The 23,717-nt window shown below is 47.9% G+C and overlaps 1 protein-coding gene across 5 annotated transcripts in view; it reads left to right on the forward strand.

Annotated features, from left to right (window-relative positions):
- IL20RB (interleukin 20 receptor subunit beta) overlaps nt 1-23,717 on the forward strand; it is a 55,141-nt gene that overhangs the window by 21,456 nt on the left and 9,968 nt on the right. For 2 of the 5 annotated variants that reach the window (XM_082459186.1, XM_082459189.1), the window contains 5 exons: nt 55-181; nt 1,775-1,965; nt 5,848-5,972; nt 8,060-8,210; nt 11,392-11,534. In XM_082459186.1, coding sequence (XP_082315312.1) covers nt 55-181; nt 1,775-1,965; nt 5,848-5,972; nt 8,060-8,210; nt 11,392-11,534 — 737 coding nt within the window. Of the gene's footprint in view, nt 1-9; nt 182-1,774; nt 1,966-5,847; nt 5,973-8,059; nt 8,211-11,391; nt 11,535-17,107; nt 18,030-23,717 lie in introns of those variants that run through there. The other 3 variants (XM_082459187.1, XM_082459190.1, XM_082459188.1) reach the window with 3 other exon arrangements.

Here is a 23,717-nt window from a genome sequence, read left to right on the forward strand (position 1 = left end):
CGATGCCAGCCCCCTGAGCTTACCTGTCAGCCTGTCTATCTGCCTTGGTCCCAGATGGAGTGGCTGTTCTGCCTGCCCCTCAGAACCTCTCTGTACAATCAACCAACATGAAGCATGTCTTGACGTGGAGCCCAGTGATTGTGCCTGGAGAAATAATACACTATTCTGTCGAGTACCAAGGGTGAGTTTTGTTTTTTGGTTTTTTGGTGTTTTTTTTTTTTTCTTCAGTTTTTCTCTTTTAGACATTAGTTGATTCCTCTCCAGGAATCACAACCTTCATTCCGGAGCTCAAGGAAGCTTTGTGAGCCCAGGGAGAGGTTATTGCCCATGATCTGCATCCTCTGTCTGCATGGGCACTGAGAGAGTTGAAGCAACAGGGATATTGTCCCATGGATTTGACAGTGAACTCCCTGGGAACACAAACATGTATAAACACTTTTTGGTGAAGCTTCTTTCCAACAGTGAGTCAATTGTCTAATGCTGAAGAAAATTTTAAGAAGAAACGAGTTTGCCTCTGACTTGAGGTGGAGAAATCACTGGGGACTCAGATCCTTTGGGGGTGGGGGAGACCTCAGTTTTCCTGACTGTGTGCTTGCCCCTAGAAGCCAAAACAAATTGTGATCCTATAGGTCAGCTGGCCCTTCTCCAGGTGTCCAGGCCCTTGGAGCTGTCAAGGAGTGACAGGGACACAGAAGGTGCTCAATATATTTCATTAACAATTTATACAAACTGAACAGCTACATGTGCAGACATTCTCTTAGGCTCACGGGTACAGTCGACAAAGCTTCTGGACAGAGGGAGCTTACATTTAGAGGAGGAGACAGTAAAAAGGTAAAGAAATAAGTACACGAGGTCTGCACTGTCCAGTGTGGTAGCCACTAGACACAGACAGCTATTTAAATTTAAATTAATCAAAGTTAAATTAAATTAAATTAAAATGTCTCTTTCCCAGTCATACGAGCCACATTTCAAGTTCTTAATAGCCACATGCGGCTAGTAGCTACCATATAGAACAACATGGATACAGAACATTTCCACCAACACGGAAAGTTCTATCAGGCAGCATTGCTGTAGGTAAGTTCAGATAGAAATCATCTCTAGGAGGAAGCTAAAAGGCTGATGCAACAGAGAGTTGACTCTGTGGCAACTTTTTATCAGATGGTCGGGGAAGGTCTGTCTGAGGATGTGATATTTCAGCCAACACCTGAAGGACAGGAGCAGGCAGCCAATGGGAATGCAGGGGCAGAGCATTGGAGGCACAGCGAACGTGACAGCCTGTCGGAGGGGGGGCGAGCAGGCCTGTGTGGAGGGAGCATCACGTTTAGGGGTGTAGTGAGAAGGCCAGAGAGTCTTGTAGGCCATGGGAGAGAGTTTGGATTCCATTCTAGACTCTTTGGAAGCCACTAAGGAGACAAATGTTATGCTCTGCTGAGTGATGAATGGTTTGAAGACTGGCAGGAAGGGAAGCAGGAAAATCAGTCAGGAGACACACAGCAAGGCAAGGGATGACAGTGGCTGAGACTGGGGTGGTGAGCGTGCAGATGGAGAGACTGGGACAGAGTGGGGTTTATGCTTGGGCCTCCCTTGTCTGGTGAGAAGGAGTAAGGAGGAAAGGATGGTCGGTGAGGGAGGCGAGGGGAGAAACTGGAGTATGGAGCAAATGCTTGTTTTCCTGACCCATAAAAAGTCAGTGGATGTGACAGTTACTTGAAACCATCATTGAGCCTGTGTAGAAGGGGCTGGTGTGACGCTGTCCCCTCCTCTCTTTGGCCAGAGAGTACGAGAGCCTGTACATGAGCCACATCTGGATCCCCAGCAGCTGGTGCTCGCCCACCCAAGGGCCCGAGTGTGACATCACTGATGACATCACTGCCACTGTACCGTACAGCCTCCGGGTCAGGGCCACCCTGGGCTCCCTGACCTCAGCCTGGAGCACGCTGAAGCACCCCTTTAATCGAAACTCAAGTAAGGCTCTTCTCTCCTCACTCCCCTGCCCCCATCAACCTCCCCTTCAGGAACCATGCTCACTGAGATGGTCGGGATTCTTTTCAGCATCAGGTTAGTCTTGCAAAGCCAGAGTACTGTGGACGTCAACAACCCTAACCGGTCCATTTTAAAAAGCCAGCTGCTTCCCACAGGCCCTCTCTCTCATTTTGAGAGATACTTTGGAAGCCAGTCCTGTCTCTGGAAGGAACACTGCTCTGGAAGTGGGGAGATGGGGCTAGGACGGCCTCTCCCTACCCTGGTAGTGCCTCATAAATCTTACACTGCCTCCCATCTGGGGCCTCACTAACCCCATCTTTGTTGCTGTGTGAGCATCTTCTTCGTGCAATAGGGTCTATACATGATCAGAGGGACCAGAAACAGTCCTTTGGAAATAAATAACTTTTCTATAGCAATAGAACCTGGAAAATAATTGAGAAAGAAGTAAGGGAAGAATCCAGATTGGTGACCAAATACGGCAGAGTGCAAATAATGACCAGTGTGTAGAAGGGTGTGTGTGGGGAACAGCAGGAGCAGGTTCTGGATGCCGGGGGTGAGGAAGCAGCTGGTCACCTGGTGAAGGGCTTTGGCATAAAGCTTGATCAAATCGGTAGAGGAGGGTCACAGAAGAAGAGAGGGTCTAGGCCAGGTCTGTCTTACAGAACAATCACTCTGGCTGCGGTGTGAAAAGTGAACTGGAGTAGGACAAGCCTTCAGGGCAGGTGAACAGTGAGGACGGCGTTGTAACACTCCAGCTGAGCCAAGGTGGGTCCTGGTCCCAGAAGTGGGGAAGGGATGGGAAGAAGAGGACAAATTCTAGAGACATTGCTGAGTTAGAAAGGACAGCGCTTGGGGACCAGTTACTGGGAGACAGAGTGGGGGGAGATAATGGTGGCATCCATCTTCCAGATGGGGTTAGTGGGAGTGTCACCCAAGGAAGAGAACCCAGGAGGAGCTACTGGTCTGAGGAATAAGAGTTGCTGCTGGATTTGGGCTCTTTGAGATTGAGATTCCTATAGGATATCATGCCATGGATGTCTGATTGGCAGTTGGAAATCAAGCCCTGGGGCTCAGACAGGTCAATGTCAGACACACAACACAAAATTAATAGCTAGTGGCTTGAGAGCAGGTGAGATGTCCGGGGACAAGACATGAGGACAAAGAGAAGCCAGGATAGGCTCCTGGGAAACCTTAGGTTTAAAAAGAGGATGGAGAGAAAGGCACTAGTAGGTGCTGGGCGGGGAGAGGGTCATGGACGGGAGAGTGGATGAGCTGCTGCTGGGCCTGAAGGAGGCCCCTAAATGGGTCCTTGAGAAAGTGGCTTCACGGCGCCATGGTGATGGTGAAGAGGCTGCCAGCTGGAGGGTTGAATGGAGGCGGGAAGGGGCAGGGCAGGTGTGGATGATAACGTGACCAGTTGGGACATGCAGGAGAGGCAAGGGAAAGGCCTTCAGTGACCTGTTTTCTTGGTGTGGCAGGTGACCCTCTGCTGGGAGTGAGGACAAAGGAAGGTTTGGGGCAGCATCTACAGTAATGGAATGAGTCAAAGGTTACTGAGGAGTATATGAGATTGGGTAGAAATTAGGACGGTTAGAAGGTGAAGGAGCCCGCGCTGGAAGGGGCTGAGGAAGGTGAATTTGAAGGGGAAGTTGGCCCTCTAGAGTCAGGCAGGGGGGGTTGAAATCCCAGCTCAGCCCCTTGAGTCCTCATCTGTAAGAAGGGCAACAGTTTGCCTCACTGGATAGTTGTGGGCGAGATGAAAAGTGCAAAGTCTCAGGGCAGTGCTGTCTTATCATAGCACTCAGCTATTAGTAAATATTAATATTAATTACCCTAGGGATACCCAGAGCTGAGAGCCAGAGAGCAGAGGAAGGAGGGAAGAGCTGGGGGCAGCAGTGGGACCATTGGAATGGATACCAATAGGAATTTTGGTGCAGAATGTGGGCTCCTCTTCCCAGTCTCTTTCTCTAGGCACTGGGAGGATACGGTGGAGGCAGTGGGATCCCATTGCAGGCCCTGGGGAAGCCTGAGGGGCGCTGGAGGGTAGTGCAGCTTTGCGTCTGCCTGCCGTGCCTGGGCAGCACCCAGAACCACCTCCCTCTGGCTCCTGGAAGCATGGGCTCCAGCCAAGGTCATTGCTGGGGGCTGGCAGCTGTTGGAAAGGAAGGCACGGGGCATTTGGAGATTGAGGGAGTGCCTACAAAGCTATGGGGGTGGGTGTGTGCAGTAGCAACTTGTGCTTGAGAAGGCCAATATAAACAGGAAAAGGGCCACTGCAGGAGGAGCTGCAGAAGGGAGTCTCTGTACCTGCCCCAGAAGCTGCTCCTGTGTGGTCCCCGTGCAGGTGAAGTTAGCTGCAGAGTTGGGATGGAATCGAGACTCTCAAGGGCATTACGTCTGTTCTTTGGCCTTTGAAAAAGGCCACGCTGACTTCTCCCCAGACACATGAAAAATCTTATTTTAAGGCTCTCTTGAAAAGGATCTCCTACTCTTAAAGGGAAGCCTGTTGAGAGCAGAGTTTCTTAACCTCAGTTATATGAATTCATGTCACAGGGGAGCTTTAGAACCACTTATCTCCAGGGCCCAAGCCTAGAGTCTGATTTAAACGATCTATGTGCATCCTGTTCATTGGGAGTTAAAAAACACCCCACAGCAGAGTCTAGAAACGTGGAAAGACATGGACTCAAATTCTGGCCATTAATTGTGTGATTCTGGGAAAGTCACTCAACCTCTCTGAGGCTGTTACATTATCTGTACGACAGGAACAGTATTTACCTTCTTAAGCTTGCTGGATGGATTAAATGAGATAGGTTTGTAGAGTACATAGGACAGAAGTTCCTGTTCCAACTTTGTCAAAAAATTCTCTGAACTGAAATGACATTAGGTCATTTTGTCTAATTCTATTCTCAACATAGATGGAGATCAGGGGATCCAATTCTAATCATGTTTAACTTAAAACTGGAGGAGTCAAACATCTCTTTCCCTGCTGGAGGTGTTTCAGACGCAGTTCTAGTGGTGCTGTGTGCTCATATGAGGCCTCCGAACTGGGTATGTTTTGTACAGTTGGTCCCTGACTTTCCAAGTCCTCGTGTTCCTTTTCCAGGCAGCTCTTCAAATGCCAGGAAATACTTTGTTCTCTGAAACTGCAGGAACTGCCTTTCTTTTGAGTGTCCACTGACCCCAGTGCAGGAGGATGTAGCCCAGAACACACTCTGCTAAACTTGCCAAGCCAAGGCCAGCAATTGCGGTGGCCCCTCTGGTCCTGCAGCGTCTGGATCCGAGAGGCAAGTCTGAATCCATCATCAGTAACCAGGGACTAAAGACTGTCTGTGTGGGCCCTTCTGTTCTTGGTCTCCTGATAGGAAAGTGTCCATGGGGGCTGCTGGCCTCTCTGTTTGGGATCCAGTAACATGAAGGATGGTGCTTGTGCTCATGCTGTAAATTTCTAGAGCTGATTATTGGAATTTGTAAAACCCTCTGATTTTCCAACATCTCCCATTAAGGATATGAGATTGAAGAATCCTTGGACTGAGAATAGAGAGGCCAACCCATCCACAGGCTGCTGATTTGCTGATATTTGAGAGTCAGCAGCAGCCGGTATATATAACTGATCTATGCGAATTGTAGTAAGTTGTTGTCGTTTGTGTTTTTCATTTGCTCATCATTCAGAAAGTGTCTATTGAGCACCTGCTGAGTACAGGAGAGGATCAGTGTACACGCCTCTGCACACTGCGAAGCCATATCCAAACCCGTCCGCTCCCATGAGCCTGAAATGTTTCTACTGATGGCTTGGTCATGGTCTCCCTGGACAAAACTCAGTCCTGTCTGGGGCTGGCTTTGATTCTCTCCTTGTCTTGCCAACAGCCATCCTCACCCCACCTGGGATGGAGATCACCAAGGATGGTTTCCACCTGGTTATTAAGCTGGAAGACCTGGGGCCACAGTTTGAGTTCTTCGTGGCCTACTGGAAGAGAGAGCCTGGTGCCAAGGTGAGACTTCCACCCTTGGCCTTTGAGTTAGACTTTGGAGAAGCAGTCACAGACCTCCGAGAACTGGATGAGGAAAGCCAGCCCCTGCAGTGCTTGCTGTCTGGGGTGGCCTGAGGATGAGCGGGCCTGGGTGAAGTGTGGGAAAGGAGAGATGGGTGTAGGTTGACAATCCCGGCAGCCTCTTCCTCAAAGGACTGCCTTGGTCCAACCCAGACCGTGGCTGGCAGCTGTCTCAGGCCACATTTGCTAAAGTATGAGGGCTGCCCCCTTGCACTAAACTCTGCCATAGTTGGATCCATGATACCTTTACAATGCATTTCTTCTCCCTCATCAGCATGCCTTCTCAGCCATTCTCCCTGCTGTTTACAGGCGGCAGACCAGGGTGTTCCAGATCAGCTGGATGATTTCAAAAGCATATGAGGCTGGCACAAGGCTCTCGAGGGTGTGTATCTGGGCAGGGTGCAGAAGTCGGGGCAGAGAGTCAGGAGCTGGCTGATAAAGAACCCTGATTCTGAGCCAATGGGCCACCCGGAATGCCTGGATGGGGCGCTGCCCTACCCTGTGGGATGGGTGCTGCGGGCTGGGCTGGGTGAGAGGTCAACTCTCCCAGAGGGAGTGGCCAAGCATCCTGTAGCCACAGCAGCAGAAAGGATGGAGCTTGGGCAGACCTGTGGAGGCCTGTCCAAGCTGAAATGGTGACAAGGCCCACTCGAGTCAGCACAAGGAAAAATAGGCTCTGCCGCAGGGATTAATATGGTGCTCTAAGGGGCTCTCACAGACTCCACGATCAGAGCAGGCCCAGAGTCAGGCTGCAGCACAGACTCACTTGCCCAGGGGCCCCCGTCTGTGGAGTCCCTGGTTCCCTCCAGTGGGTCCTCTCTATTGCACTCTTTCCGTGGCCCTCTCCCCAGCTTGCTCGCAGGCCCTGATCCCTCACCACTCCTTCCTGCACATGCCTATGGCTGTGCCTTTCCAGACCTGACTCCTCCTCACCATGTCCTCTCCCCTTGGTCCCTGCTTCTAGCTGCAGGTATCAGTTCCCCAAGATCAGTTCCTAGCAGAGGAAATCTGACTGGTCCTGCTTGTCTTATCAGGCCAAGCTTAGGGGTCACCGGTTGCTGGCTGGCCTCTGATAGACCCTTTTCAGGCCAAGGGTACCCCTGAACTAATAATGCCAGTGTCTGAGGGACAGGTCATGAGCCCTACCACCCACTCAACGGGGACTGTGGGCTGGGTAGCTTCCCCCAGGAAGGTGGTATGTGTAGGTGGAACAGGCAACAGCCATGGTTTCTAGCATTTATTCCTGCTGGGTCAGGGCCCAGTGGTAGGAGGTGGCATTGCCAGGCGGAGGGAGTCGTGTGGGGGACTGATCAGGGCCTGGGCTGGCCGGGAGCACGCAGGTCCCTAGGATTCTTCGGGAGGTGCAGAGCCGGTGCTGGGAGAGGAGCACGTGCCCTGAGCCACCTGGGCCTGGCCCAGACACATCCCCGCAGGTTCAGACGCGGAGCACAGCCCTCAGGGGGTGAGTGGGGGTGGAGGGCCGTGCAGATGGATGGACAGACAGTGGATGGATGGAAGTGTGAGGAGGCACTGCCCGCAGGCTCCAGTGTTCCTGTGCACTGATGCCCCTGGCAGCAGTGGCCAGGCAATGCCCCCAGTCAGATTTCTGACCTTCAGGTCTCTGTCCAAATATTACCCTATCAGAGAGGTCTTCCCTAATCACTGTTCTGGTGCCTCCTCATCACTCTCTACCTCTTTGCCTTGCTTCATTTTTCTTCATAACCCTCATCACCACCTGATGTGTGTTATATATGGTCTGTCTTACCCCCCATAAGCTCCACGAGAGCAGGAACTTTGTTTTGTTCAATGCTGTGTCCCTGTTTTGTTCAGTGCTTACACCAGTGCCTGGCACACAGTAGGTGCTAAATAAATAAATATTTAAGAATGAATGAATGAATAAATGAATGAATGAGAGGAACATTCTGTACGCATCCTGGAAAGGAAATATTTACAGCTTCCCTTCCCTCCTTCTCCCTCTTTTGTGTCCTGCTCCCCCCAGAGTGTAACTGTTTTCTGTTTTCCTAAAGGAACACGTCAAGATGGTGAGGCATGGGGGCATTCCGGTGCACCTGGAAACCATGGAGCCAGGGGCTGCACACTGCGTGAAGGTCCGGACGTTCGTGAAGGCCATCGGGAGGCACAGTGCCTTCAGCCAGACAGAATGTGTCAAGGTGCAAGGTAAGGCCGCCTGTCTGCCCCTCCTGGGGGATGCTCGTTGCTTGCTGCTTCCTCTGGTTCTGAGTATCCCCTCGGTTTCCCTGACCTGCTCCCCCAGGCTGGGTGGATCCTGTGGTGAAATTGTTCTGCGTTCTAATCCCCCCCAAAGAGAGTCCACCCTGGGGCTGGGCAGGGGTCACTTGGCAGCTGTCTAGAACACTTTTCCCTGAAAGCTCCCGAGGCCTGAGGCCAGACGTTGCAAGGCTGGTTGACCCGGTGGCAGCTGCCTGTGTATCGGAGGGGGGTGCAGGTGAGGCAGCGGGGGCCTGAGCGTTGGACCTCGTGTGGACGTAGCCCACCGTGTAGCACGGCCGCGCTCAGCTGGGCGGGGCCTTATGGAAAGTCTGTAGAATCCTCTTGTTTGACTTAATTTTTTCCCTTGAATTTTTTATGGTTTAAAAGTCTGCAGTGAAAAGAAATAAAACAAAACCCCACATGCCATGATTCTGCCACACAAACACCACGAGTGACATTTGTGTATAACTTTTTAGTTTTTAAAAAATTATCATTTTGAATATTTGGTACATTTATATAGTTCAAAAAATATGATAAGGTACCTGTGAAACCGCCTTCCTCCTCCTCTTCCTCATCCATGTAATTCCCACCCCTCCCCCAGAGGTATTAGCTGTTTGTATATCCTTCTAAAGACTTCTCACTACATTTACAAGTAAATGGGAATATACTTTTATATATTTCCCTTCCTTTTAGCACAAATGTTAGTGCACTCCATGCACGGTTCTGGATCTTGTCTTTTTCACTTTACATATCTTGTAGATTTTTCCATATCTAAAAAGAACTTTTTCATCCTTCTTTGTAGCTACATAGTATTCCACTGTATGTATATATAACTAATTCAACTAGCTCCCTATTGATGGGTATTTAGTTTTTTCTCCCAATATTTTGCTATTACAGCCAATGCTTTCATTAATTACCTTGGGCATAGATCATTTGCTGGTATATTTGAAGGATAAATTCCTGGAAGTAGAGTTGCTGGGTCAAAGGCATACACATTTGAATTTTGACTGCTGTTTCCAAATTGCCCTCTAAAGGGCTGTTAGCCTTTGTGTAGACACATGTTGTTGTTGAATTATATATACACTTTGAGTCTGCTTTTTCACAAATATCACATCCACAACATTTTCCATGTAGATTTTCTGATTACCATTTTATACTACTTTTTTTGGGTCTTTATTTATTTTTTAATTGAAGTATAGTTGCTTTACAATGTTGTGTTAGTTTCAGGTGTTCAGCAAAGCAATTCAGTTATACATATATATATGTATATAAATCTATTCTTTTTCAGATTCTTTTCCACTATAGGTTATTACAAGATACTGAATATAGTTCCTTGTGCTATACAGTAGGTCCTTGTTGGTTATCTGTTTTATATATAGTAGTGTGTATATGTTAATCCCAAACTCCTAATTTATCCCTCCCCCAGACCCTCATTTTATACTACGTTTTAAAACCATGTAAGTCAAGCTTGTTAAAAAATTCGAACAACACAGAAGTATATAAAGTAAGAAGTGCACGTTCTCCATTCTCCCCACACCACTCAGGAGGTTTCCTTTGGCATGTCTGGCATTTAATCCTCCAGTCATCGTGTGATGCCAGTACTCAGAGTCACAGCTGGGACTGTACTGTGCTTACTGCTTTGTACCTCGCTCACCTTCGCTGGGTATTGCTATTGTGAACACCTGTTCATGTCAGTACATACGGATCTACCTCGTTGTTAAAGAACATGCATAACAAGCCAATATATGGGTGTGCCAAAGTATATGTAACCATCCCCCATAAATAGGTATATTCTGTGCTTTCCAGTCTTTTGCCACTACAACCTGTGATGCAGCGAACAAGTTTGTATATATCCTAATTCTCATTTTAATAGCTGAACTCCTGACCTGCCATGATGATATCCCATGATGTATTAAATCATCCTCCATTTGGGGTACTTAGATCATTGCCATCTGCTTTTGAAGATGATGTTCATTCACTGATTCATTCATTCATTCAGTGAATAATTATTGAGCACTATGTGCTACCTGCTGGCCCCATCACTGGGATACAGCAGGGAAGTCCCTGCCCTCACCGAGCTTACCTTCTAGTTGGGCAGACAGGCTACAAGGCAGTAAACAAATGAGATGGTTTCCCTTGGTGGTACGTGCTATGAGAAGGCACACCAGAGCGTGCTGGGGTGGCGGAAGGTGCAGGGGTGCTGCTTTGGGCAGAGAGGGGGGCTGGTTATGCGAGACTGTTGCTCTAATAAAGATATTGCTGTGAACTGCTTTCTGCATATGTTTCCTTCCTTGGAATTATTCTTTGGAATCCACTCACAGGAGTGGATGAGAGAGTATGAACATTTGTGTATCTCTTGATGTGTACTGTCAACACATTTTCCAAAATCATTGATACAAACTGTGGGGACCCCAGCCATCTGGAAGAGCCCACCAGCTTCTCTGCAGCTGCGTTGGCTGTGGCACCCTTCACATCCTGGGTGAGCAGTCCAGCCCAGAGGGGCTAAACGAATAGGACAGAGAGATGGGAAAGTAACCTGTCCCCCCTTCCGCATCTCCAGACGTTCAGACTTGGCACTTTCTGATACACCACTTAGTAGAATTTGGAGTCAGCCCTACCTGTGTGACCTGGGGTAAGTCACTTAACCCTCACAGGGGCTTGATATATGAGTTATTATGTGACTGTGTTCTGAATTCAGCATTTTCCTCCATCATACGAATCAATGCCAAGAGTAAATTGTGAAATACACTTTGTTTACAGTTACTGCCCAGCTCCCTTCTGGGCTGTTCTCTTTTGGTGCTTCCCCCTCATCCTGCCCGGGGCCTGGCCCTCTGCCTTCTTCCTGGCAGTGGCTCAGAGGTACGTGCAAACACAGCTAGTGGCTTAACAGATGATGTGCCTCCCTTTCCCTTCCCAAGAACAAGATCGTAATCTTCCTTGGCTTTCTGGAAACCAATCTGGATTCTAGAAAAATGGTTTTAATGGTGGTCATTTTGGTCACTAGGGCACACATCAGATGTCAGGGTGTTGGCATCTGCTCTCTTGGCCAGCGTGCAGAGCCAGATCCAGGAAAGTGAGGGAGGCCCGGGATTGTCTCCTAAGCTGGTTCCTGTCTTTCCGTTTCCAGGAGAGACCCTGCCGCTGGCACTGGCTCTGTTCTCATTTGTGGGCTTCATGCTGATCCTCGTGGCTGTGCCGCTCTCCGTCTGGAAAATGGGCCGGCTGCTCCGGCACTCCTGTTGCCCCGTGGTGATGCTCCCCGACACCTTGGTAACTGCTCTTTTTCCTTTCAGCATGACGCTGACCCGATGTAGTCTGGGCCTTAGTGGGGCAGGGACACACGTTTCGTGGGTTTACAAGCATTTGCACAAAGAGGGGAGAAGAGTACTTATAGGACTTTCCTCCTAGTCAGAGGGGCTGGGAGACCTCCCTTCACCAGGGGGTGGTGGCCTTCCCCAGACTCCCATCAGGCCTCTGCTCCTTGCCCCCAGGTCCTGGCACGGCCAAGGCAGCAGGTGTGTAGCCCAGCCCAGGAGGCTCTGCATTCCAGGCGTCATGCATAGTCTTACCCTGAGGACCGGCCTGCCAAGCCTTCTTACCTCCCTCCCATCATTGTAACAGCAGCTGCATCCAGAAATATGTTCCAACACAGCATAGTCAGTTCATACGCCAAGAGCCTCATGGGTCCTCAGGGTGAAGCGCACGTGTGAAAGTAGGGCGCGTGGCATCTGCTTTGCCTTTGGCTGGGGGCAGGGGGACCACCTGGACCTGTGACTACCCAAGGTGAGGGATCCCAACTCCTCACGAGCCAGGGTTCTGATCTTACTCCTGAGGTCACTGGGCCATAGATCTGAGTGTCCCCAGTGGGGACAGGCCCTGTGTGCTGTGCCAGGGTCGGGGAAAAGCGAAAGCAGGCCTCCAGAGCGCCCCCCACGTTGCACCTGTCTGCTTGCTGTGCACCCTAGCCCCCCACCTCCGCCCCAGACCTCAACCCACCGAGCAGTGCAGCAGAACACAACAAAATAATAACAAACAAAAGCAAACCCCTCCCTGTCCCCTCAGGGATTTCTCACCCTTCTGTCCTGGGAGGACGGGGTTAGCGGTCAGCTTCTCAGAAGCAACTAGAGCCAGAACTGCCTGCAAGCTATACGTTCCTGTAGTTCCTTAGCAGCCAGGAGTCACCCTGGAAGGAGTCCCTCTTGTGACATCACAGGGCCTTGAGAGCACAGGCCATGCTCCCCCTTCACAGCAGGACTAACCCTCCCTGCAGTCCAGTCCTCAGGACACCCCGCACGCCCCACCATATGATCCTAGTGTCAGCTCTCTTTCTTTCCAGGAGTTTAGGGAGTCATGACTCCAGGGGACACTGGTCCGGAATTAAGCACCAGGCACCGTTCTAAAGCTTTACGGATATTTGCTCATTTCATTTGCCCCTTTTCATAATGCTTACCAACCAGTGTTCTTTCCATCGGTTCCCCCTCCAGCCCCTCTGGATGACTAAAGGGTTTACTGCTAAACATAAAGGCAGTGGGATGTATCAAACACAGGGGACAGGGCTGGCCTGCATCCCCTTCAGCAAGAACTTGAGGGGCTCAGAGTTCCCTGAAGCACAAAAGTATGTGTATTCTGCTGTTGTTGGGTGGTGTTTTATAAATATCAGTTGGACCAAAATGTTTAATACTGTTCAGATCATCTTTGTCCTCACTGATTTTGTTGGTATAGTTCTATTAGTTATTGAGAGAGAAACAACAAAATCTCTAACTATGAGTGTAGTTGTGTCTGTTTCTCCTTTCATGTCAATTTTTCCTTCATGTGTTTTGAACTTTGTTTTAGATGCATACATATTTATGATTGATAGGTCTTCCTGAATAATTGAGTCTTTTATCATCATGAAATGTCCCTCTTTATCTCTGGCAGTATTCTTATCCTGATATCAATATAGCCCTTTTTTATTTACTGTTTGTAGGGTGTATCTTCTTCCATATTTTTATCTTAAACTTACGCGTGTTCTCAAATTTAAATGGTGTCTCTTGAAGCAGCATAGAGGTTTTTTTGTTTTGTTTTGTTTTTTAAGTGAATCTGTTCCAACAACCTCTGCCATTTAATTGGAATGTTTAATCCATTAACACTTAATTCTAGTCCTCTCACTTCCTAACTTTTCTGTTTGCACCCATATCTGTTTTCTGGTTCTTCTGTTCATGGCACCAAGAGAGACCTGCCCTCAGTTCCTCAGGGAACTGTAAAAAACGGGAAACTCACCCAGAGACATTCTCTTCTTCCAAGTGTCAACTCTTGGTTGCTCTCCTGTGACTTAAGGAAGTTGGTTTCATATTTTGATCCGTTTTTGAAGCTGCTATCTGCAGGAGGATTGGTCTGATTGGTGCTCCTCTGCCGTTAGTAGAAGCGGAGCCCTGCAGTAAAGGAAGAACCCCTGAATGAACCCAAAACGATGATGATGGGAGGGGAGCATTCCTGGCTCAGCAGGTCACTGGCTCTTCTTTTTCACACACGTGAAAAGCTCGGCCTCCTCGGCTGAACTCCACCGAGTAGTCACCCTTTACGGCTTTCCTCTCAACTCTGTTCCCATGCTTACCCTCTACTCACGAGCTCTTCCATTCCTAATACTCTCCTTCAGTTTCCCTCTTCTGGTCCTACATTCAATGACCTAGCAGAGTTCCCTCCCAGGACCCAGTGTGTTGTTAGAGAGCCACAGAGTAAAGGGCCCGGGAAAGAACAAGGTAAAGGGTCTGTTCCCTGTAGAATTTCAGGTGCACAAGGAAAGCCCTCCAATGGCAAGAGCTCCTAGGAGTCCTAATGCATTATGAGCCATAGCCTAAAAATAGCTTTTGGAGAAAACCAAGCAACTGAGATGAGACCAGAGACAAGGAAATTCTTTTTTATTTTTTAAATTTTTTAAAAGTATTATCTGGATTCCCTACTAAAAGTTCTTTTTTTTTAAAAAATTATTTATTTGTTTATTTATTTATTTATTTATTCATTTATTTAGGCTGCAGTGGGTCTTAGTTGTGGCATGCAGGATCTTTGTTTCAGCACGTGGGCTTCTTAGTTGCGGCATGGGACTCTTAGCTGCGGCATGCATGCAGGATCTAGTTCCCTGATCAGGGATCGAACCTGGGCCCCCTGAATTGGGAGTACAGAGTCTTACCCACTGGACCACCAGGGAAATCCTGAGACAAGGAGATTCTATGAGAGAATGACCACTTTTGTCCATGGAAGATAAATGCCACGACCCTTGACGACCTTTTGCTTCTCTGTTCCCCTTACCATCTTTCCTACTTTGTTCTAGTGTCTGTTCCTACATGCATTCTTTTCCATAAGACTTTTAATTTCTATTCTGTTTCTCCCCAGATTTTAACATGGACAGTTTCTCTGAGTGTATGCATTTCCCACAGTGCTGTGTAAGAAGTAGATAGCTAGTGTCCATCAATTCCCGAATAAGCTCTGGAGCTGCACATCACCACCACCATCTCCCCCCTCTCAGCCTTTACTTTAGTACAGCCTAGCTGCACTTCAGCATTTGCACTGGTCATAGATAATCCTCCAAACTATTAAAAAGCAACTTCCAGCCAACCTTGAAAAGTCCATGCATCTTTCCAATTAAACCATGGAAAATTACCAAGTGGAAATCCTTGACAAGGCTTCAAAAAGTCCTATTGAGTTTGTAAATGTTTCATTTGTCTGTTTGGATTAAACATTTCATGTCTTCATCTATAATTTTACAGCTGGTGATGGTTGCACTCTGAAATATACCATTAAGAATGTCTTTCCATTCAAGTTTTTATCACCAAGTAACAGTCTACGGCAAAAATATGTATGCAAGGAGAATTATATTAAGACTGCTCGGTGTGTGTTCCCTATTTTAAAATATAATGTATTTTCCTTGTCTTTTATCCATAATTGCTTCATGGGGATGGAGGCTTTGGTGCTAAAGGTTCTTTGTTTCCTTTCTGTGACTCGATTTATTCTTTCTCTTCTTGCTGTCACATTCCACTGTAATGTGGGTAGCAAACATCAAGATGGCCTCAAGTTAATCATCTCCAAATTGAGATGTGCTCCAATGGACCATCCCAAGTCTGACTTTGTGTGCTTCATAGAAAGTGGAGTTTGTGAGCCCAGATGCCTCTGGGGCCCAGACAGATAAAAAAAAAAAAGTGTGTACAGTGCAATAAATGTGATTTAATAGGGAGAGATAGATATGAGGACCGTGGCAAACATGGCCCAGCTAAAGAAAGCAGCTTCTTCTCAGTTCATGCAGGTTGCTGCCAAGAGGGGATGTGAGCCAGTGCTTCCTAAATTTGAAATGAGAATCCAGAAATCCAGACTTTATAATAAATCTCCTGATTTTCAAATGTTAAGAACAAATTCAAATTAAAAAATATATATATCAGCTGAACCTTGCTTGAAAGTTTGTTCTAAACTATGGGACAACAGTTTTGTACCCTCTGAAATTCTGAGATACGCTGTTTCACTTTAATGTTCTAGAACGACACCATCCAGTATGGTAGCTGCTAGCCATATGTGATGATTAAGCACTTGAAATGTGACTAGTCCAAATTGAGATGTGCTGTAACTATGAAATACATGACAGATTTTGAAGACAGTACAAGAAGAGTGTAAAATAGTTTATTAATATTTTTATGTTGATTACATGTTGAAATAATACTTATTTTTAAAATAAAATATATTATTAAAATTAACTTTACCTATTTCTTTTTACTTTATAAAATGTGCTACTGGAGAATTTTTAATGGCATATGTAGCTCACATTACATTTCCATTGCACGGCACTCCTCTAGAGTTTAAAAAGCAATCAGGTATAAGCACTGCAGATGTAGGTAACCAGCGTCCTGAGAATCTGACCAGACCAGCATCAGCGAATTGGTGGTGGGCTCCACATTGACATCCCATTCAGTGAGCCTTGCTTTCCCATTATTTGCCTGTGGACGCCAGGAGTGAGCCCTGTAGCCACCTCTTTACCAACAAGATCAAGGGCAACAGACTGGATGAAGCTAATGTCTCTGGGGATGGGGGTGGAGGAAACCATTGTGCCCACCTGTCTGTGCCCACGTGCCACTCTTTAAAGTGATGACAGGGAGGGACTTCCCTGGCGGTCCAGTGGTTAAGACTCTGCGCTTCCACTGCAGGGGACACGGGTTTGATCCCTGGTCGGGGAACTAAGATACCACATGCCCTGTGGCGCAGCCAAAAAAAAAAAAAGAAAAAGAAAAAAGAAAAAAAAAAGTGATGATGGGAAGGGCTGTGGCAGAAGCTGTGCAAGACCCAAGTGAGTTTGTTGGAGGCGAGTGGGCTAGCGGCGACACTGGGGAAAGTGGCCCTGAAAGGTTGATACCTGCATTTTTACAACCAGTTACGATGATGTATTGGGGTCACTGGGAGAAGATAGCAGGAATGTGAGGTATGAGCAGGAAGGGACTCCTGTTTATGGAACACCATCCCTGGACCGGACACCCTGCTAGTGCTGTACGTGGAGCACCTCAGACCAGGTCTCTATTTTCAGAGCTCTCTGGTGGAAGAAGGTTAGATTTTTTGGACCAGAACTACATTCTGGGCTTCTGTGGGGCAGGGTCCCCGAGGGAGGAGTGCTGAGGAGGCAGGGCCCCAAGACATCTGCTGGTCGGTGACCTGGGAGACGATCTCAGTGAAGGTGGGAAGCCCTTGCTCTAGGGGTTAGAATTGTCTTTGGGCTTTTCTGCTGCTGGAAAGTTAATGAATCAGATAGCTGGGGTTTTTGGTGATATTCTCCACGACTACTATTACTATGACTATTCACCTAATGAATATGAATGAAAATTGTTTTTCAGAAAATAACCAATTCACCCCAGAAGCTAATCAGCTGCAGAAGGGAAGAGGTAGAAGCCTGTGTGGCGGCTGGGCTGTCTTCTGAGGAGCTCCTCAGGGCCTGGATCTAGCAGATGAAGTCTAGAAACCTGGTCTGCAGGACACGGGAGGGCGAGGGGAAGGCCCGTGCTTCGGCTTTCCTCCAAGGAAAAAGGACAAGAGAAGAAGAGCCTGCTGTGTCTGTGTTAGAAGCAACTGTCAGAGGCAGAGTGGTGTGGCCGACGGAGCACTGAGAGGGGGTCAGGGGATGTGACCTCCAGCACTGGATCTCTCTGCTGTCGTCTAGGGGGATGACCCTGCGGAAAGTGCTTCGTCTCTCAGTTTTCTCAACTATACAATGAGGGGATTAAGTACCCAACCATTAAACCATACGTATAAATATCCATATCATCTCTCCACCACTTGCAGAGCTGTAGGGAAATTGGCAACACTGTGCATTGGGATTGGTTCCGCTTTTCTGAAGAGCAGTAGATACACGTGTAACAAGAATAATCCCAGGCTCTATACACCTGCTGGCTTGGAGATCCTGCTTTGCTAGAGGAATGTTGAAGAAGAAAGGAAGGATGGGTGCAATGGGGTTGATTTCACTTCAAGCCAAATGCCTGCGCAGAGGTGACTGAATGACTCAGCCCCCTCTCCAAACCATGACCCGGAGGGAGGCCACAGCCCCCTGAAAATGGGCCACGCACAGATGCTGGAGACACGTGAAACGCTGTACAGGGTAAATAGTGTGTGCACACTGAGGACAGCAGCTAAAATGCATGTGCATGATGAGATGAGACCGCAGAAGGATGTCGATCGTAAGTGCGATGTTTGCTGTGTTCCTTTTTCCTGTAGAGTTGTTATAGTATTGAATGAAAAATAAAAAGGTGTCACCTTGGGTAATCATTGTGGTTTCTTCCAAAAAAGTGGTCTTTAGGGTTCCAGTTATATCATCAACCTTGAGTGCAGTCTTCACCTGAAGACCACCTTTGGTCAGGAGATGTGGGAGTAGCCCCAGGTAGGGGATGGGGCAGGGAACCAGCGAGGGGCAGCATCTGGCTGAATGGGAAATGTGACTGAAGCAGTTGGCCAAAGCCTCATCCGGCGAGGATGCTCCTGGGTCTTCCTGGAGGCCTCATGATACAGGAACTCCCTTGGGGACCTCTTTTCCTTAAGACAGCTCCTCGGGTGTCCTTAACTCTCCTAGCATGTTCATCTGGGGCACGCGACTGAAGCCTCTTCCTGACCCTCTCCCCCACCAGGTGAGGAAGAGTCAGGGTCAGAGAAGGGATGGAGGGGGAAGTTTCCTGAAGGCTGAAACGATTGCTGGGCAAGGCCTGTGCCTCCCTTTTAGACCCCAGCCCTCCCAGTTCTGGAGCCTCTGAACTGGTTTGTCTCCACCCCCACTTCCTGGGCCCCTTCCAGCCAGCCCAGAGGTGGAGACAGTCTAACTGCTTCAGCCAGGTGTTTCCCCTACAAGATAGAGGCCCACAGCCCTCTCTCCATCTGGTGGGGTTTCGAGGAGCCAGAGGATGGGCTCTCTTTAAGATGAGATCACTGAAGATCATTTCCTCTGTACCATTTTGTAGGCCTCTGTGTTGTCTGACTCTTGTATGAAGAGTATGTGTTCGTTTTACCTTTGGCCTAAGCTGGAAACATATTTTTAGTTTGCAGAAATAAAGACGATACTAGTTCTCCAGTCACCAACCCCCTCCTCCCTCTCCCCTGTCACCTGTCCAGGTCCAGAACCCAGAAATGACCCCTGACTTCCCTCTGCTTGCGTCCCTCTCACAGCTAGTCTCACTGCCCATCCACCTTGCAGGCATTTACAGGTATACAGAAATTTCTCTCAGTTATTCTAGTGTCGTCCCATGTCCCCAGAATCACTTATTGAAGCCCAGCCATGCACCGGACATTGAGCTAGTTCCTGAAAGTAGAGGGGCTGCCTCCCCTGTAGCTGGCCATTCTCTCTGGCCTGGAGTACTTGTATTCTACCTCCCCAGCCTCCCCTCCTCCCCTCCAATCACCCGGCCCTCTAAGCTGGGACACTTTAATGAATGAAAATGGGTGTGATTAATAACGACAACAGAATGGCAGGGAGACTGACCATCTCTCACAGTCTCGTGCTGCTCAACTGAGTTGACACCTGTGACCCCAGAATCAAGCCCAGCTTTCTTAGTCCTGCCTTCAGATGCTGCCAGAGTCCAATGAACAAAACCCCTGCTCCATGAGGCTTACATTCGAATGTGGGGGGAAAGGAGACATACTAATAAAATAATAAAATAATACTAGCAGTTATCATTATTAAGTGAATTATCTAGTATATTGGGAGTTTGTAAGTCCTATGGGAAAATGACAAGGTGGGGTGAAAATGGAGGGGTGGGGTAAGGGCAGGTTGCAGCCTCCTCTGAATGAAAGTAAATGGCAACAGCAGAACCACAACTGTCAAATAAGTCCTTACACAGTGTGGGAGATTAAGCATGACTCTAGAACAAAATGGTTTGGCAACAAAGCCTCAGGAGTGTGCAGTCTAAAACAAAAACTATATTCAGTATTTATACTGTTTGTATTGACAGTGTATTTTTTTTTTTAAGCTATTCCCTTAAGTTGTCAGAGCAAGTATATAATTGTGTTTATTTTGATGGGAACCTAGATTTCAAGATTAGTGAAAGGGAAGGCCAATGGTAGACTCAAACATTTGAGGAGGAGCAGTGTACTGCTGGAACTGAACTGAATATAGCAATATGAAGTCATGTCTTTATAAAACATTAAATGAAAAATATATTTCCTTTTTGGCTTTTTGCCACTGAAATGGCCCAGTTGCAGTGTACCCCAGATTTTGGTTTCTAATGCTATTTTTCTCCCAAAAGGAGCCATGGTATCTTGGAGCAATGTCTGATTCCATGCCTGGTCTGGGGTGGAAGGGTGCAAGGCAATCCCAGGACACCTACACCTTGTTGGGCCAGAAGCAAAGCTTTCAATAGTTGGGTCATTCAAAATTATGCAAGAATCAATCTAAAAGGGGTAAATTTGCCCAAGCCAAAGTTGGGACAATGTGAACATCAAAAGGAGAATTCTGGCTTACATCAATGGACACAATAAATTTGAAAAGTCATGGGTCCATAACTGTAAACACAAAAAGCAAATGCTCAGAGAAGATGAATAGAATGTATTTCTACTGATTCTTGTTATTGAATCCTGTTGGGCTTATTGACTCACTGTATCAAAGAATCATACTAGTAAATGTAGACTAGTAAATGTAGGTACAGCAGTCAGAAGGCGGTCACCACCAGCATTACCTGGCCCAGGCCATGACCCTCCCCACCATGAATGCCTGCGAAGCCTCCCCTTCCAATCTTTCTGCACTTGCACATCTCTTTTCCTGCCAAGGATTCCGCGGCAAAGTTCTTTTAAGTTCCTTTTACAGGCTGTAGACTGTCTAGCCTCTGTGCTACATTTCCTCATCTCTTAGATTTTTTTTTTCTTCTTATTTTTCTGTGTGCCCATTTTATCCTTTGGCTAACTTCCTGTGGGTGCTTAGAATTCTCAGTTTCCTTGTAATCTGGCCTGACTCGGTCCCTTCAGGGAACTTCCGCCAGCTTCTGAGCCCACCTGGAGGGGGGAACCTCATTACGTCCACAGCTGTCTGGCGCCACCTAGTGTTGAGTGCGGGAAATTCCTTCTTTTGTTCCCACTCGCCTCGAAGCGCCCTGGGCTTCCTGGATAGAGAAAAGGAAAACCCAGGCAAGTTTCCTAGAATGAGAACTCAACAGCAAACTTCCACGGGCTTGGTCCCTAGCAAACCTCCAATGTCGTCAGTAGATTTAGAGTTTAGCAAAGGCCACCATCTCCTCGCTCGTGTTCTGTCTGTCCCCAGCACATGATTAAGGGCTCCACTCTGTGCCCACGTGGGTCTCCCTCCTCCCCTGTCTGTCGGTCTTTCCTCTGTGCTGCCCTTCTCTACCCTTTTTTTTTTTTTTTAATTTTATTTATTTATTTATTTTTGGCTGTGTTGGGTCTTCGTTTCTGTGCGAGGGCTTTCTCTAGTTGCGGCAAGCGGGGGCCACTCTTCATCGCGGTGCGCGGGCCTTTCACTATCGCGGCCTCTCGTTGCGGAGCACAGGCTCCAGACGCGCAGGCTCAGCAGTTGTGGCTCACGGGCCCACCTGCTCTGCGGCATGTGGGATCTTCCCAGACCAGGGCTCGAACCCGTGTCCCGTGCATTAGCAGGCAGATTCTCAACCACTGCGCCACCAGGGAAGCCCCCCCTACCTCTTAAAAAAGGAGTTTTTGGTATTTTTTCTCATGTGTTCTATTTCTAGCCTATCCCTGGATTTGACTGACTTTCTTGTTCCCATGACGGGAGAGTCATGTTAAACCATTTTGGCGCCCAGACTGTGACGTTTGGAACGGGCACACAAGAGTTGACCCCAAATTACAGTTTTCTCTTTCTGGCTCAAGGGATTCTCAGGTCCTCAAGCATCTAACAAAAAAGCCTGGAAAACCCACACAGGTGGGAGCAGGAGGTTCACAAAGGGAGGACACGGCCCCTTCTGCCTCCTTCAGTGGAGCGGGCTGCCAGCCCAGGAGAGGTTGTAAAACCCCATTAAGGACCTTGGAGGAAAATTGGACTAGCCTTCTCAGGTACCTGCAAAAAAGGTCCTCCACTGGACCCCACTGGGGAAATTTTAAAAAACGACTTTAAAAAACCTGGCTGTTGGAAAAATAAGTGCCTGTGTAAACCTCGGTAACTTCTACGTTTGCTCCTGTGCTTTAAAATGACTCATCTACGAGGTGGCCACACATCTCCAAATTTCCTGGAGATGCCAGTAAGTCTTCTATCAAGCTGCCTTGGTGTAAGCCTACAGATGTTATTTTGGGTTAGGAGATCACACCCCAGAACTAGGGCCCTCTGATGCCATCCTGCCTACATTAACCTCGCTGAAGGGCTTCCTCCCACCCTCCCTCCCTCCCTTCCTTCCTCCCTCCCTCCTTTCCCCTTCCTTCCTTCCTTTTATCTTTCTTTTCTTTTCTAACAAAGTTTTAAACTCTGAAGGAGAAATTTAATTTGGCATTGGCAAAGACAAGCCTCAGGTTGAAGAACTTATAAGAAGCTTGGGTCTGAGCCAAGGGGGTGGACTACCTCCACCCCTTCCCATCCTCCAATTAGCCACCTCTGAGTTTCCTCCCTTCCTAAACTTCATCTAGCCCTTTATTGCCACCCCAGACACAAATCAGCCAGTCTTTGTGCTCCAGTGCCTACCATGAACTGAAACTTGGTATCACTGAACCTCTGGAATTGTGCCTCTCCAGGGTGTTCAACCAGCCTGCCCTGTGTCAGCTCTCATGACCACTCTTCTGGATAGGACAGGACAGGAGAGGAAAGGATTTCTGCTTTAGCTACTGATAAGCAAACTCCTCCCATCACCGAGGGAGAGTGTTGCCACTTTGGAAATGGGCCTGTCCACTCTGTGAAGACTGAGATGACCGGGTCTGGACATGATTCTTGCTTGTCTAGCTCAGTAGTGTCTGAGACATGCCTGGAAGACATTGATCAAGATGGTGGAGTGAGCACACATCAAGCCCTCTCCGTAACCTCCTCCAGCCACAGAGGAGTGATTGATGAAATGTGCATGCACACACACATACACACACACACACACACACACACACACACACGAGCCAATGAATGAATGAATGAATGAATCAAAAAATCAATCAATCTTTGTGGACCAATAATGAAGAATAAACATACAGAGTAGGCTGGTGAAATGTAGCCCAAGGGTAGAAGGAACTGCGTATACATAGATTGGGCTTCAAAGCTCATGTGGGAATGGAGATGAGTGTACCCTGTGCTTGGCAGGAGAGTGGACCCGTGCTTGCTTCATGAAGCTGGGGTTGGGGCTGGTTGTCTTGCCTATCCAGCGAATAGGGGCTGAAAACACTCCAGAAATGTGCTGCTTGCCCATGGTGCAGGAAGGAAAAAGGGCATCTTCGCTAAAGATGGGAACTGGGCTGGTCCTGCACCAGCGGTGCAGCACCAGAAATTTTGTTGGCTGAGAGCCAGCACCTGAAAGTCCATAACTTAAGATCCCGCCCTGGGTGTGCAAACCAGGAAGAATGGGCTAAGTCAGCTGCAAAAGTACTTACCATGCAAGGACCTGTTCACGGAAAACACTCCCAGGCAGAATGAGCTTTGGAACAAAAATGACAAAGGACGTCACGAAATTCATCTTGAGGCTCATTTTACAGACTCAACAGACAGAAGAATTCATAACAGAAGAGATGGAAATAATAGATAATTTGAAAATCTAAAAACTCATGGAATGTCTCCCACCCTTCCTTAAAATTTAGTGGTGGCAGCTTTTTTTCCCTGCCAATTGAGACTATTTTGGATACTTCTGGGTAATAGAAAGCTCTATAGCCACTTTAACTAGGAGTTTGCATTCATAATTAAAATTGCCTATTCCCAGATAGTAATAAAAACTTTGAACTCTCATGAGATATAAAGCTTCTTTTGTCTTTAGCAGGTGGCTTCCTTACTTCAGGGAAGGGTGTGGTCAGTTTCTATCTCTCTTTTTTTTACATCCT

Source organism: Balaenoptera physalus, assembly GCF_965194825.1.
Source record: "Balaenoptera physalus genome assembly, chromosome: 4".
Taxonomy (NCBI): domain Eukaryota; kingdom Metazoa; phylum Chordata; class Mammalia; order Artiodactyla; family Balaenopteridae; genus Balaenoptera; species Balaenoptera physalus.